At 42.1% G+C, this 16,421-nt stretch overlaps 1 protein-coding gene across 1 annotated transcript; it reads right to left on the bottom strand.

Moving 5' to 3' along the window:
* Positions 1 to 566: 566 nt before the first annotated feature.
* On the bottom strand, positions 567 to 15,469 carry LOC138967781 (uncharacterized). The gene is made up of 14 exons (XM_070340437.1): positions 15,355 to 15,469; positions 11,768 to 11,872; positions 11,058 to 11,161; positions 9,505 to 9,651; positions 9,049 to 9,180; positions 8,340 to 8,410; positions 7,484 to 7,542; positions 6,427 to 6,536; positions 5,768 to 5,960; positions 5,520 to 5,585; positions 4,751 to 4,902; positions 4,077 to 4,187; positions 1,819 to 1,941; positions 567 to 686 (listed from the first exon to the last, which is right to left on the bottom strand). The coding sequence occupies exons 1-14, from the start codon at positions 15,416 to 15,418 to the stop codon at positions 567 to 569; spliced, it is 1,557 nt and encodes a 518-aa protein (XP_070196538.1). The 5' UTR covers positions 15,419 to 15,469.
* Between the last annotated feature and the right edge of the window lie 952 nt (positions 15,470 to 16,421).

The following is a 16,421-nucleotide window of genomic DNA, read 5'->3' as shown; positions in this document are numbered from 1 at the left end:
ATTGGTCTGAAGCGGTCGTGAGCAGCAGTTGTCGCCCTTGGTCTTCCCGCTCGTGGCAAGTCAGCAACGGAGCCAGTGGCTTGAAACCTGACCCACAGTCTACTGATGGTGCTCTGGGACACGTGGAAGTGCCTGGCGATTGCACTTTGACTTTGGCCTGCTTGTAAACGACCCAATGCAATTTGGCGGTCTTCTCTGCTCAATCGGGCCATCTTTCGTCGCTGAATTGTCGTCTGATTTCTTTGTGGCGAACAATCCGCTTTTATGGGTTTTGGAAGACATGGTGAGAGCTCAATATTCCCCGAGTTTCACGAGATTACACTGAAGCATGACGAGTGGTCATGCCAAATGAGCAATTTTGACATTGTAGCCACTGATAACGCATGCGTCACGTGCAGAGCTCACTTGTGGCAATGGACGAAAGGTCGACGACCAGATAAACATTTTCTGCAGTTTGGTGGATATCCTTGTAGCCATATAACTAAATTAACCAAATATTACAAGCTATGCGTTTCTTTTTTTGAACAGTATAAAAGCCACATCCATCATTCAGAAAACCATCACAATCAAACTGTTGCTTGAGGCATCCTTTGTGTCTTACCGTTTGCATGCAGTTGCTGATAAACTTGCTGAAACACTGGAAGATTTTGTTCACAGCTTCTGCATGGCTCCTGGATGAAGACCATCTGGAACAGAAGAACAAAACGTATGCACTTCAAGACAAATATGCTTTAGTATGAGAAGAAAGTCTAGTTCTACCTGAGTCATTCAGAAAATAAAGGAGAAACCAACTGAAAAACAACAAAAGTTATACAATCAGAAAAAGTATTGAACATTTCAAGAAATATGCATAATCTCTACGTTTTTCAGGATATATACATCCCTTCCGAGTGAATCAGAAAATATGTGCATTTCCTAAAACTTTCAGAGAATAAACACCCTGGTCATACAAACTCCCTGTAACAAACAGACGGCCTAACTGATCACAGTCTAGTGGCCCACTGGTAGTCGGTCGTCACACCGTGTTTCAGTTCTCTGTCCCATTCTACTGCTGACGCCAACCCCCATCATCCCTAATCCCACTGATAGTCGGTCGTCACACCGTGTTTTAGTTCTCTGTCCCATTCTACTGCTGACGCCAACCCCCATCATCCCTAATCCCACTGGTAGTCGGTCGTCACCGTGTTTCAGTTCTCTGTCCCATTCTACTGCTGACGCCAACCCCCATCATCCCTAATCCCACTGATAGTCGGTCGTCACCGTGTTTCAGTTCTCTGTCCCATTCTACTGCTGACGCCAACCCCCATCATCCCTAATCCCACTGGTAGTCGGTCGTCACCGTGTTTCAGTTCTCTGTCCTATTCTACTGCTGACGCCAACCCCCATCATCCCTAATCCCACTGATAGTCGGTCGTCACACCGTGTTTTAGTTCTCTGTCCCATTCTACTGCTGACGCCAACCCCCATCATCCCTAATCCCACTGGTAGTCGGTCGTCACCGTGTTTCAGTTCTCTGTCCCATTCTACTGCTGACGCCAACCCCCATCATCCCTAATCCCACCCAAAACCCCATGAAATAAACGCAAGATGTTTGCAATGAAGCAGTATTTATTCAGCCACGCTTACAATGTAGTGTGTGCGTTTACGGAAGTGCTTGCAAGGGAAGTCAGTGATTATAACATCGGTACTATACTGAATAGTTGCCTCCCTTTTAGTCCATTAGCAGGATACATCACACCTTATCATCCCGAATCGTACCCCATCATCCCTTACTCCACCCCATGCCCCCATCCCTAAGAGTGTGTTAACGTGACAGACCACGCGGACTGTGATGATCCACTGTGAATCAGAGTTGCTATGTGATTGTGTTGTGTCCCAGTCTGCTCCCAGTACCACAGGTATTCCAACACCAGCCTGGTCCTCCCCTCTGTCCGCTGCACTCTGCACACACAACACACTTCACTCTGCAACATCTTTAACACTAGACTATAATACCAGCATACGAAGTTCATTAAAAATAACACCCAAAAAACAGTGAAAGTTTTCTTACGTAAGGTCTGAATCAGCTTGACAACATTAAAAGTGCCTTGTGAGATGCCTCATAATTAATGCTATTACATCCGATCCAACCTAGTTATGAATTCTTCTTTTTCTGCATTCATGGGATGAAACTCCAATAGTTTTATGTGTATGAGCGTTTTTAGGCAGTCATTAGCCGCTTTTAGGGGACACATGCTGGATATTTTCATGTTTCTATAACCCAACAAACTCTGACATGAATTACAGGATCTTTTCTGTGCGCACTTGGTCTTGTGCTTGCGTGTACACAGGAAGGGGGGTAAGGCACTAGCAGGAAGGGGGATAAGGCACTAGCAGGAAGGGGGATAAGGCACTAGCAGGAAGGGGGATAAGGCACTAGCAGGAAGGGGGATAAGGCACTAGCAGGAAGGGGGATAAGGCACTAGCAGGAAGGGGGTTAAGGCACTAGCAGGAAGGGGGTTAAGGCACTAGCAGGAAGGGGGATAAGGCACTAGCAGGAAGGGGGATAAGGCACTAGCAGGAAGGGGGATAAGGCACTAGCAGGAAGGGGGATAAGCCACTAGCAGGTCTGCACATTAGTTGGCCTAGGAGATCAGAAAAATCTCCATCCTTAGCCCACCAAGTGCGACGTACCGGGATTCAAACACGCAACCTTCCGCATGGGAGGCCAGCCTCTTATCGACTAGGTCATTGCGCCCGCTGTGAATAATATGAAATAATAATAAAGCCCAATAATCATCTGTCTGCCATGCAGCCCACCAAACAAAAAACCCTCCATGCTGAATACCTGAGTACAGTGGTACCTCTATCTAACGACTTTGAAAATGTTACCGAAATTCGGTCGTTATATGGAGGAGTTGGTTTGTTATGTTCATGTCCGGGTCCATCACTGATCCGGATTGAATGACATGGGCGTTTTGATTGATACCGCCCACAAAGTAATGATATTCTTTACTTGAACGATTATGGTCACCAGTTTTCTATTCAATTAATTACCCACACAAAGTTTTCTTGCCCCGTAACTATTTAAGAGTTAAGGTTTGCAATAAACACATTGAGGTCGAACAAAAGCATGCGGTCCCAAAGCATGCACATCGATGACGATGTCGATAACATTACCAGTTACTAATCACAATCATACGATACCCAGCAAGGATTTGGTTAAAAACAATGACACAGTGTCCCAAACGCAAGTTACCGAACATAAAGAACAGCGGAAGTGTGTTGAAACTGATGTAAAATTGTAGCGAAAAGCGTCAGTTTTCACGATGAAACGCTCGCTCCTTCAAGGGACATCACTGCACTTCGGACTGTCCAGGGAGTTGAGTAATTTAGGACACTCCACTACTCATCTTCAAACTTCACTGACGGGATTCTGAGGAGAATTTATTGATTCAACCAAACGCGCGGTTGTATATCGCGTCACTCGGTCACGGATCGGGGAAAGCAAAAAAAAGTTCCAGATTTCGAAACCATGTTCTGGCGTCGGCCATTTTTAGCTTGACAGAAAACACTTGCACGTGCTTCGCTGACGTACATCGCAAAATTTCATGACGTCACCACAACTTTCGGTGTTGGTTCGATGGGCGGATTACTTTCATGACGTTTATGTAACTTTGCGTGTTTTTAGGTAAGAGTTACTGCACAGGTCTGTGCGAAATGAAGCAGAGATCTTGCAAATGAGCTTTATCTAGAGTCATAATAAAGTAATGACCTGAAATAGAAACGAAAACCCGTGGCTTCAGCTGTTTGCGTGCCGAAGTGATGTTGTACACGGAAAGGATTTCCGCAAGTTTTGAGCGTCCGTATCGCGCACTGACTCGACTGGAGATATAATTAGAGTAAACGAAACCCATGATAATTTTGTGAAAAGTCGTTATAAGTCCACGTATGGACGGTCGTATGTTGTATTAGAGAGGGGGACGTATTACGGAGGTGAGAAATACCAAGACAAAGAAGGAGAAAAAATCCGTCAGAGAAAAGTCGGTCGTAATATTGAGGGACCCGTAAAAGAGAGGGGTCGTAAAGAGAGGTACCACTGTATCGGGGTAGTTGAGAAAGGTGGAGAGGAAGTCTGGTGGATAGAGCCAGACGGAGGAGTTTGCAGCGCACGTGTCACCCGTCGGTCCTTCCCTCGCTAAGCACACCTGTAGACACACCACAAACACACACCTGCACATGTGTGTCAACTTCCACATTTTTGGCACCCTATTATGTAAACATATTGTTCAAAAGTTACCATCTTCTCACAAGCCTAACAAGTTTGTGGTGAACATCATGCTCAGTTCCTAACACACACATCATTGGAACCTCTACCTGCAGGCCCTGTGCATACAGCTAAAACTTCCTTCTTCTTCTTCTTCGTTCATGGGCTGAAATTCTCGCCGTTTTTACATGTATGACTGTTTTTACCAGGCCATGTAGGCAGCGATACGACCCTTTCGGGGTATGCATGCTGGGTATTTTTTTGTTTCTATAACCCACCAAACTCTGACATGGATTACAGGATCTTTTCCGTACGCACTTGGTCTTGCTTGCATGTACACACAAAGGGGAATAAGGCACTACCAGGCACCACAAGGCGGCTGGGCCAGGATTTGAACTCACAACCTTCCGATTAGGAGGATGATGTCTTATCCACTAGGCCACTGCGTGCGTCATTGGAATGTTTAATTATTGACAAAACAAAACGTTACATTTACTGAGATACCTGGGTATTATGTCCATAAGGCTGATATCTGATTGGCTGATGCTCCATGTTAGTCAATGTAAGCCCCGCCTCCAGGAGGGCGGAGTATACAGTGAAGGGGCTTGGACGCAGTAGCAAGAGTTCTGTTTGATTGACAGATGATGTACCATCCACTGAAATGCACACACACACAAATATTACAAATAAAGCGTTCATCTCACAAAGAAAAACAAAAAGGAATCCCAATCTCATTGTGTACAGAACTATTTGTTTGTGTATGTTTTTGTGAGGCGCTAAGAACTTAAGATTTGCGCCATATCCTCATTATTATCATTATTAAACTCATGATAGTCAAAGTCACTCAGCAATATTTCTTTATAGGTCAAGAATTGCACAACATAGTCATAAAATATGCTTGAAACTTCTGTGCTGACATACATCTTTAGGAACTGCTCTTTACAGTTTTATGACTCATGTATAAAAATATTAATTATTTTCCCTTGAAAATATAGGTCTTTCTTTAGTATCCATAATGTCAAGTAAACAAAATTGTCTTAGGGTTATTAGCCTGGAAGCAAAAGGTGGTCAGTCGTATCATATAAACAAGAAATTGATTAACACAAGCACCTAAAAAAAAGTGTGAAAAATACAGATCACACACACACACACGCAGGCAGGCAGGCAGGCAGACAGACACACACACACACACACACACACACACACACACACACACACGCAGGCAGGCAGGCACACACACACACACACACACACACACACACATTACATTTACCTCTCTGAAAGAGAGCAAGGAAGGGTAAATGTTGCAAGCAGCCTGGAGACATGAACTGGGAAATCACTGCAACAGCAAACAAAGGAAACACCCTTTAATAGAAATAACAATGCTTTAACTGAGAATTACATCCAAACAAAACAATAGTGCAATTCAAAACCTAAAATGAAGGTACTGTGTGTTTGACCTTCCACATAAGGCTGGCGCCTTATCCACTAGGCCACCGTGCCAGTCTCTTTGTGACAAACCTGAAGGATTTCTTGCTGCATCCACCAAACCGAATCGAAGACTTGCTCCCATTGACAGGAACTCCTCTGCAGCCAGACGCAGAAAAGTCAGGAATACAGCGGTGTCTTTTTCCCAGTGAGCGTAGAAGCCGATCAGGTAGGGTCTGTAACGCTCCGATGTTTTCACTGTCAGCACATCTGCTTGAAAATCAGTCTGCAATCCAAGATCACAATATAGAAATCATTCAAAAACAATGTATAATTTGTACAAAAAGTCCATTCTGACATCATTTTTTAATCAATTGAAAATATGGTTGTGCTTAAAGTTAAAAACAAAATGCTTGCAGTATAAATGTGTACAACCGAACCTGCAGTGCCCCAGCAACCACATCTTGAGAATGACCACCTGTCCAAAACAACCATCCCAAAGGGTCCTCGACAGGCTTTTTCTCTCTATAATTCACCTTTTCATAACAACCACCTGTCTAGAAAGACCACTTTTGATTGTTTCCTTGGGTGGTCGTTATAGACAGGTTCCACTGTAATAGGTTCAATAAGACTAATATTGATGTGTTATTTGACAACTCAGCACTGAACATGTGGACATTGATATGATGAACAAAGACATACAAAAGTCATGCAGCACAATTCAGTCTATTATATGAATAAACATAACTCACCATGTTAAACTGATGAGCTGGAACAAGCCTGGCTCTCAAGTCTGTTTCGAACTTGTTGACAGTCACATCGTGGATACTGTACAATGACACTTTCCTCTCTGATGTCCTGTCTGTAAACATCACAAACACAACAAACATAACAAAATACACTGAAACACACATTAAAAGAGTGTACTAAGGAAATTACACAATGTTCCACACAACGTTGGGAATCCCTTGCGACTTTCTTTGTTTAGTGGAGCACTGATGGGGTCATGGCAAGCCTCGACTCCCGTAAGTGCCCCACTTAACAAAGAAAGTCTCTCGAGATGCCCCAACGCGAGTTAAAAATAGAACATAGTATAATCTCTATATAGTACACTCTTTTTGTTGTTTTTGGCCTCAACACTACGTCTACTTACATCCCAAGCAGGGCCTCACGAGTCTACTTACATCCCAAGCAGGGCCTCACGAAGTCTGTTTACAGCGATTACCTCGCCAGGATCTTACAAGCAAGTTTCATCGACGATTTTGAGATAAGTTCATTATTTGTATCATAATTGTTTGTCTCTTTTTTGTCTTGTTAAAAGACCACTGGGTGGACGTTCTGTAATTGTAACATTTTGTTTTGTCAATAACTAAATGTTCCAATCACCTACAATTCTTTTTTGTTGTTGATTGCACACACACACACACACACACACACACACACACACACACACACACACACACACACACACACACACACACTGACACACACACACACTTTCCTCTCTGGTGTCCTATCTGTAACCATCACAAATTGCCAATGAAGTCTGAACTTTGGAAGGACAATATTTTGGTTGTCACCTTTTTGCTTTTATATTTTTATTTATTTTACTCAGACTCAATTTTAACAAATGTTCAAAGAACACACATCTTTTCATTGCTCCAAATACATTACAGGACTATCTTTTCTTTTTCTTCTTCTCGTTCTTTACTTAATTACAGGTAACCCAGCCTAAAATATGAACTGAGCCTTACATTACACAATTCCTGGTACATTTATAAAATGAACAAACACAAACTTTGTACACACCTTTTTCAATGAGCAGAACAGATGGAACACTGGTAACATGGTATTCTTCCCGAATTTCTCTGAAAAAAATACAGAAACAAACATCAAAATCAACGTACCATAAGAGATTTAGTCACACACTGAGAGCAAAATATTAGACAAAGTAAACATCATAAGGATGATCAAGTAAGATGAAAATTAACATGTCATCGCTGTTCTGTGCGATTCCCCACCATTCTCTGCCTTTCCTACCCTAGCTCACTGTGTGTGCACCAGACAAGAGAGAAATTGAAGTTTTACGCCCTCACATCAAAACGTGAGACAGGAAAACCGTGGCTTTGTGAGAAAAAAATGTGTAACAAAAAAAATGACAAAAAGAAAGAAATTGAAAAAAAAGAGTAAAAATAAGAAAAAAAGAGGGGGTGGGGGGGGGGGGGATGGGTGGGGGGGATAAATGCAGACAGCTGGTAGCTAGAGGAGACCTCCTGGAGTTGGCTAGGGACCTGGTTGGGTTTCTTGGGTTGGTGCTGTGAATGGTCACTTTGGGGGTTGATCAAGCACAGGGGATATATATTTTTGGTATTCGGAATGTCTTGCATGTGTTTATTCGTGTTTTCCAAAGCCTGAGACTTTTAATTTCTATACTTATACAGTGGAACCCCCCTTTTAAGACCCCCCAATTTAAGACTTCCCCCTATTTAAGACCCTCCTTTCTTAGATGTTCTGTTCATAACCTCTGTAAATTAACCTCCATTTTAAGACTCCCTCCCTTTTAAGATACGATTTTCTTAGATTTTTGAAAGTCGAAAAAGGGCGGTTCCACTGTATTGCAGAGAGAAGCAGGATGGAGGCTGCAGTCCACTGTAAAAGCACTCACCGAAGGTTTACTGATGTAGGGTGGATGACAACGACTTTGATCGTGGTCTCTTTGAAAAGAGCGCCCACCAACTGCAACAATCAAACAAGGACACAACAGTAAGGTACGGATGCTTCTACCAGTTGAAAACCTCAACCCAAAGTACCAACAAATATAATCTGCATGAACACTTTGCCTCCCATGACATGGCAGTGTGACAGGTAGTTGCAGAAGTCACCTTTGTCACAGGCAGGTGCTCTGCATTGTCATTGATGGAGTTGTTTCCCTGCCAAAGCATGCATGTCGAGAGCTGTTTGTGATGGGGTATGGCTGCTGTTGTCACCTGGTACGCTCTTAGGAACCTTTGTGTACCCATATCAGTTTTTGCTATTAAGTTAGCTCTAAAATTCTCAATCCTGTTTGACTGGCTTTGTTTTGAAAGGTGATTGTTGTGCTTTGTGCATTCGGTTACAGCAGGTTACTCTGTCAATTTCAAACTCAACACAATCGTAGCTTAGTAACCACTGCAATTTTTCTCAATATTATAAACGCTTACATAAATCTCACAAGAAGCTCGTACGAACAGAAACAGACTTGTGACATTGTGAATAGAGGGTGTATCTGGGATCGACCCATGAGAAATGTAGCACTGACTCCAAGTTTCAGGCTGTGAAAATGTGTTTAGCACTTACCCTTGGTTTTACTGAGTGACAAGGGGACCAGCACTGACCTTGAAGACAGCCTGCTCCAGCTGATGATGTTGGTGCGACGTGGGAAACACGACCAGCGTGAAGCGATGCTGGCGTGCCGACGTCTCTATCATTTCCACACTGCCCTGCACTTGATGCCGGTACTGTGAGGCCTGGCAACCATACATATAAACACAATGAATGCACACAGAACACAAAACAAACACAGTGCTAGCAGCCTGTACATTACCAACCAGTTCTATGGCATCTGCAATACAGTGGAACCCCCCTGTAAGACCTCAAAACTTCTGGGAAAATCAGGTCTTAAAAAAAGGGGGTACTTTGACAGAGGTTATGAATACAAAGTCAGAGAAAACATGGTCTTAAAATGGAGGGAGTCTTAAATTGGGGGGTCTTTAAAGGGAGGGTTCAACCGTTAATGCAATTAACAATCTATTGGTTTAAATTGCTTACAAATGAGTAGAAAGCAGACGCACCAACTGATTCAGCCACTGTAGCCATTGTTTGGGTTTCAGCTGAGTTGGCATTAAGTCATGCTGCAGAGTGGGGCCTAAAAAGCACCGGAGAAATGGTGACTTGGGGGCTTCAGAATTCACCAGTAGATAACCTGGTAAATGTTTCACCTGTGTAGAACATACAATGCATCTTGAAGTAATATTGAGACAAAAGTGTACTAAAATTACAAAGCAAAAAACACACTTTTAAATTTCATACATAATTGTATTCTTTTACTTCTACACAAACACACAAAAAGGAGAGAAAAAAGATAAAATCATGTATCATTTCAAACAAATTAACAAATCACTGCATATCAGGGAACAAAATATGAAGGACATGTGAACATTTTTGGACTTGTGACGATCAAATATCTCAAACAAATTAATGAGGCAGAGTGCTATTTTAAGATCTAATATAATGGTTGATAGTGTGTGTGTGTTAGTGACTCTAAGTCTCCGTGTGTGTGAATGAGTGTATGTGCGCCTTGAGTCGCCTGTTGGTGAGATATGTGCGCGTTATAAATATTCGTATTATTATTATTATTAAGTAAACGCTCTAATTAAATGCAGATGACATGTGCAATAGGGGCGGGGATGTAGCTCAGTCGGTAGAGCGCTGGATTTGTATCCAGTTGGCCGCTGTCAGCGTGAGTTCGTCCCCACGTTCGGCGAGAGATTTATTTCTCAGAGTCAACTTTGTGTGCAGACTCTCCTCGGTGTCCGAACACCCCCGTGTGTACACGCAAGCACAAGACCAAGTGCGCACGAAAAAGATCCTGTAATCCATGTCAGAGTTCAGTGGGTTATAGCAACACAAAAATACCCAGCATGCTTCCTCCGAAAGCGGCATATGGCTGCCTAAATGGCGGGGTAAAAACGGTCATACACGTAAAATTCCACTCGTGCAAAACACGAGTGTACGTGGGAGTTTCAGCCCACGAACGCAGAAGAAGAAGAAGACATGTGCAATAGAGTAAGTGAAAGTTATGCCGAACCAATCTCCTGGCACCCGAGTGAATAACAAGCATTGAAATGAACAAGTGAATTTAATCCGTAAATAACAAGTAATTATTATAGTTAATAATTTAAAAGGATAAAAGTCGCTGGTTCTTCTCCATACTTGTTATTCTCGCAGCTGCCTGAGATTCGACTTCAATCAATCAATATGAAGCTTATATAGCGCGTATTCCGTGGGTACAGTTCTAAGCGCTTGTCGAGTGTGGTTCTCTCACTTACTCTATTGCACAAGTTGTATGCATTAAGAGACTTTACTTATCTTTGTTTCTCAGATCTTCTGTTGATCAAACCAGAGTTGTTGTTGTAGTTCTTGATGTTGTTTTTGTTATTGTTGTTGTTCTGATTTGGTTTGAATATTTTGAAACTACATTACCGTACGCCACTTTATTCTTTTGTCTCTTAGAGCACATTTATAAGTTTATCTTGTTGTGCTCCTTTATTATTCATAAACTCCATGGCTTTGTAAAAATGTATCTGAATAAAATACTGTTTAAACCAAGCAGAGGGCGACTTACCTTCGTTACGTTCAACGCTGCCAGCCTCCATGATGCAAAGTCTCTGGTATCGGGTCGGCTGCTGTCATACCACAGCTCAGCTATCCTTTTCTCAAACTTTGAACCTGTTATTTTAATAAGGCCACTTTAGTTTTTACCACAAAAACAAATGTGCATGTCTAACAGTAACAACTGAATTTTTTTTAGTTTCTCCAAGAACGACTTGGAAAAATGTTCAGACTACAAGATGCTATAAAAGCGCCCTACATTTAATATATTTTGGTTGACTACTGCAGATGTGATTTAAGAAGAGCTAGATGATCCCGGATAGCCATATAGTTTGTAGGGACGTTAAAAAACATAACCAACCAACCAACCAAGGGTGGGGTTATCCACTAGGCCACTGCACGCGTTTATGTGATGAAACAATACATGGACATAAGACAGCAGACCTGTTCAGTGACGTACAGTGGAACCCCCTTTTAAGACCCCACCAATTAAGACTCCCTTTCTTATAAGACCATGTTTTTTCAGACTTTCTGTTCATAACCTCTGTAAATTTACCCTACATTTTAAGACTCCCTCCATAAAGACCTGTTTTTCTGACTTGTGGAGGTCTTAAAAGGCGGGTTCCACTGTACCACCAAGAAAAGCAGGAAAGCGACAGTTCATTGAAATATGGCAAGTGATGACACAGTCCATGGACATAATTAAGACGACACTCAACAGACCTGTTCTGCGAACGAGGACACAAAGAGGTGTGTGGTGGGAATCTGCCAGATCCTCTTGCAGAGCTCTGATGTCTGTCTCTGCGACATAGCTGGCCTTCAGCGATCCTGTGACAACAATGTTGGGTTTACATCAATCACATTTTCTTTACAATACATTCATTGCTGATTTGCATCATGTTGCAACAATGTTGGGTTTACATCAATCACATTTTCTTTACAATACATTCATTGCTGATTTGCATCATGTTGCAACAATGTTGGGTTTACATCAATCACAGTTCCTTCACATTTATTGGATCCTGTGCCAACAATGTTGGGTTTACATGAATCACAGTTCCTTTACATTTATTGGATCCTGTGCCAACAATGTTGGGTTTACATCAATCACAGTTCCCAGGGGTCGACACTAACTTATTTGGCCTGGGGCCACACTGGCCCCAGAGATGGAAATTGCTGGGGCGGAAAAAAAAAATCTGGGGCCCACTCTCAGTATTCACGTGCGGCAATGCATTGTCTGTTTTTCTTCATCGTACTGAAGCCAGGGAAATTCTTTCAACCATTTGACATTGAAATTACGACAGCGCTTCGCGCTTTTGGCTGCATCGGTCTCCTTTTTTCGTTTCTCTCCACCCTGTTCTTCATCTTCATTTGACCATGTCTTTTTACACCAGGGATGTGTCGCCACATTTTGCGTTTGGCATTTGAAGGCGATACTTATCTCTCACGCTAAAGAGCGCAATCTGGGAGTTATTTCCCTTACGACTTTGTCCTTCGACGATTTGAATGTGTTTTTTTCTTGACTGCGGCATTGATCGTAACGCAAATTTCAGTGACGACTTTGACTGGCGATTTTTAGTGATTGGCTCTGCTGGCATTAGAATTTTCGGTTTGTCATTGTTGGAATTTATCCTGGGGCGGAGTGGGCCCCAAGCTTCGGCAATGTTTGGGGCGGAACACAAAACTCTGGGGCGTTCCGCCCCCCGCCCCCGCTAGTGTCGAACCCTGGTTCCTTTACATTTATTGCACCCTGTGGCAACAATGTTGGGTTTACAGGAATCACAGTTCCTTTACATTTATTGCATCCTGTGGCAACAATGTTGGGTTTACATGAATCACAGTTCCTTTACATTTATTGCATCCTGTGGCAACAATGTTGGGTTTACATGAATCACAGTTCCTTTACATTTATTGCATCCTGTGGCAACAATGTTGGGTTTACATGAATCACAGTCCCTTTACATTTATTGCATCCTGTGGCAACAATGTTGGGTTTACATGAATCACAGTTCCTTTACATTTATTGCATCCTGTGGCAACAATGTTGGGTTTACATGAATCACAGTTCCTTTACATTTATTGCATCATGTGACAACAATGTTTGGTTTACATGAAATGATAAATCACAGTCCTTGCATCTCAGAAATCTAAAGCAACAAACAGGAAGATCCCATCCCACACAGATTTCCTTCTCTCTGTCTGTGATAATACGTTGAAAAACCACTTCTGGCATTTGATCAACGGAAGGGAGGAGCGCATAAATAAGTCCTAGACTGGGTGGAGATAAGATTTAAAGATCTCCACAGATCCTGCCAGAACTTGAGTGTCCTGTAGATGGTTCCAGTCTACGATCGTCCTGGGAAAATAAGAGTTCCTGTGAATGTCTGTTTTTCCAGGAATAGTTTGAAAGCAGCGGCTATTGTTCGTAATACTGTTTTCAACAATATTTGTTGACACAAAATCTTTGAAACGCCTTGTTGATGCTTGTTCTGAACCAGCTGCATTCCACTAGCCGACTGCAATCAAATTCTGGCACGCCTACGCTTAGTTTGAGTTGGACTTGGAGCACAGTTGACTGAGTTTAGTTTAGTTTGTAGTTGTAGTACATGTACTTTGTAGGCCTTGAACTTGTTGAAGCCCAAATAAACGTCCAATCAGTGTTTTCAACAATTTAACGAGGGAAAGCATGTGACATTTATAGGAAGTAGTTTAGTCTAGTTAACTTTTTCGCGCCGCGCCGCCCGAATACAAGCGTTGACTGATCATGCCGTTGTCAGCACGCCGCCAGAATCCGTGCGTAAGGTGCGTGAGTCACTTTGCCACACACCGCCATAATAGTAGCGTTGGAAGTGGAAAATACCACGCTGGGGATTTTCCATACGAAAACCCACGTGATAGGTTCAGAGGTCGGCTGCATTATCATACGCGACAAATAACTCCCAGAACAGTTGATTTCATTGGTTAGTTTGGAAACTACAGGTCATTGACGGCACCAACCCATGCCTTAGTTTCATATTTTAGGATTCCAAAATGTCGCGAGTTGTCAGTGTTGTTGTTGCGAAGCGAAGCGGCGTGCAGAAGGCAGACAGTGTGTGCATCAAACAGTGTTGTTGTGATAGATGGATAAGTGAGTGATGAGGGTGAATGAGTTAGCCAAATCAAGAGCTCGAGGTGTCAATGCTACTTTGGCCAAAACCCAATGCAAGCGGACGGACGCGATTCTGGTGCCGGGAATGTGCTGTGGCCACATGGCTGCACGGCGCTTTGTGTTGAGCCGTGCTTCGAAGTGTGGCACACAAAGAAGGATGTTCTCCGTGCATAAACCGAGTTCTAAACAAGTCATTTATACAAAAACTGTAAATACTGTGACAGCAAGTGTTTCTTTTCTTCTATGGATAAAACCCAACGCAATGGGACTCGATTCTGGTGCCTGGAATGTGGTGTGGCGTTTTGCGTTGAGCTGTGCTTCCAAGTGTGGCACTGTAAATACTGTGACAGCAAGTGTTTCTTTTCTTCTACATGGATATATTCATCATAGTCATCACCCAGTCATCTCATTGTCTCATTCAGGTTAGTAAATTCTTTTTTGAGTATTCACTAACAACATTTTGTGCATATTTTCAAACATGTCTGTAGTATTTATGTGGTGCCTCTGGACTTTTTTTTATTTAAATTGTTGACATTTTCAATAGCATACCACACAAACACAACAAGCCTTTTGACAAATACAAAGTACATTTCTGAAACAATGAAAGATCTTTCTTTAATTGTGTGCAAAAAGTAAGTCTCCACATGTACTAGTTTTTTTACAATATTTTTTTCAAAATACAATATTTTTTTCAAAATTTCCCAATTTTGGTTGTCAGCAGGCTATTTATTGACATTTTCAATAGCATACCACACAAACACAACAAGCCTTTTGACAAATACAATGTACATTTCTGAAACAATGAAAGATCTTTCTTTAATTGTGTGCAAAAAGTAAATCTCCACATGTACTAGTTTTTTTACAATATTTTTTTCAAAATACAATATTTTTTTCAAAATGTCCCAATTTTGGTTGTCAGCAGGCTATTTATATGCTTTGGCTCAGGCGTTCTGAGTGTATAGTCATGTCATAGGGTGGACGTGTTGAATGAGTTAAGCTTAGTTTGTGGGGGGAACTGCCGTACTTATAGAATGCCGTGAAGCGTGAACCATAAAAAACGTCTCATCAGTGTTTTTCAACATTTTAACGAAGGAAAGCGTGTGAAATTCATGGGTAATAGTTTTCCTCTAGTTTATTCAATTTGTTAACTATGCCAGCATACCTAATCCTGGTGCAAGAGCAACAAGTATGCTCAATGCAAAGGTGACGACAATCACGTTTTTCATGACAGATCCTGATCTCTCAAACTGCCGCCATGTTGAAGCGTCCCTGTCCACGCGGCCTTCACTTGTGAAGAGCTTGGAAGGGAAGTAATTCCAAAACAACGCAGAAACGAAAGTCAATAATGAACACGGTCCGAGTTTTACTTCCATATCAAGGAGGCGGTAACACAACCCAACGGGTTATCTTGTACTTTATCAAGTCAGTGGTTATTCACACACACACACACACACACACACACACACACACACACACACACACACACACACACACAGTGACACTCAAACACACACACTGACACCGTGCACACCGTGCACACACGGCGTTGGACTCCCCCCCCCCCCCACACACACACACACACTGACTCACACAAATATTTTTAATAGCTCAGTTTTACCCGAATGAGTAAGTACACCTAGAAAAATTCCGTGTCGCATTTAGTGTTTTTAAAGGCCAAAGATGGCACGGGAATGTTTCTTTTGTAAGCTTTTTAATTTGTGTTTTAAGGTTCTTGATAGAAAATCCTCAGAAAAAATGTTTGTATGTTGGTCCTGAAGAGTGACTTTTGAATAAAATAATTGGATACTCTTCTTCTGGCTCCTCGTTAGCTCTTCCAAGAGTTCATGTTGCACACACTTTGAACACACAATGCATGTCAGTAAACCCGATAAGGTAACTCCCCTTTTTGTCTTATTCCAATTTGTTTGCATTGCCAAAGAACAACACGATTGTGCACATGATTTAAATGGACCACTCAATGAAGTGAGAATCAAATGTTTTGTTTATGTTTGTCAGTCTGGACCGTTGGGTTGGTGCGGGGACACATTTTGAGTAATCAGTATGCTAACACCCCTATTATCTTTTGTGCTTTTGATACTGTATATAATGAACTTACCTGTTTACAAATATGGTAATGATTTAACCCTGGGTTATTGTGTTATGACGCTTTTGCCACTAAATTAATGATGATTTTCCATTTACGATTTTGACAACCCTGGATAATATTCC

This window comes from Littorina saxatilis, linkage group LG5, assembly GCF_037325665.1.
Source record: "Littorina saxatilis isolate snail1 linkage group LG5, US_GU_Lsax_2.0, whole genome shotgun sequence".
NCBI classification, from domain to species: Eukaryota; Metazoa; Mollusca; class Gastropoda; order Littorinimorpha; family Littorinidae; genus Littorina; species Littorina saxatilis.
Note: the sequence above shows the minus strand (reverse complement) of the source record. Positions and strands in the feature narration are given on the sequence as shown.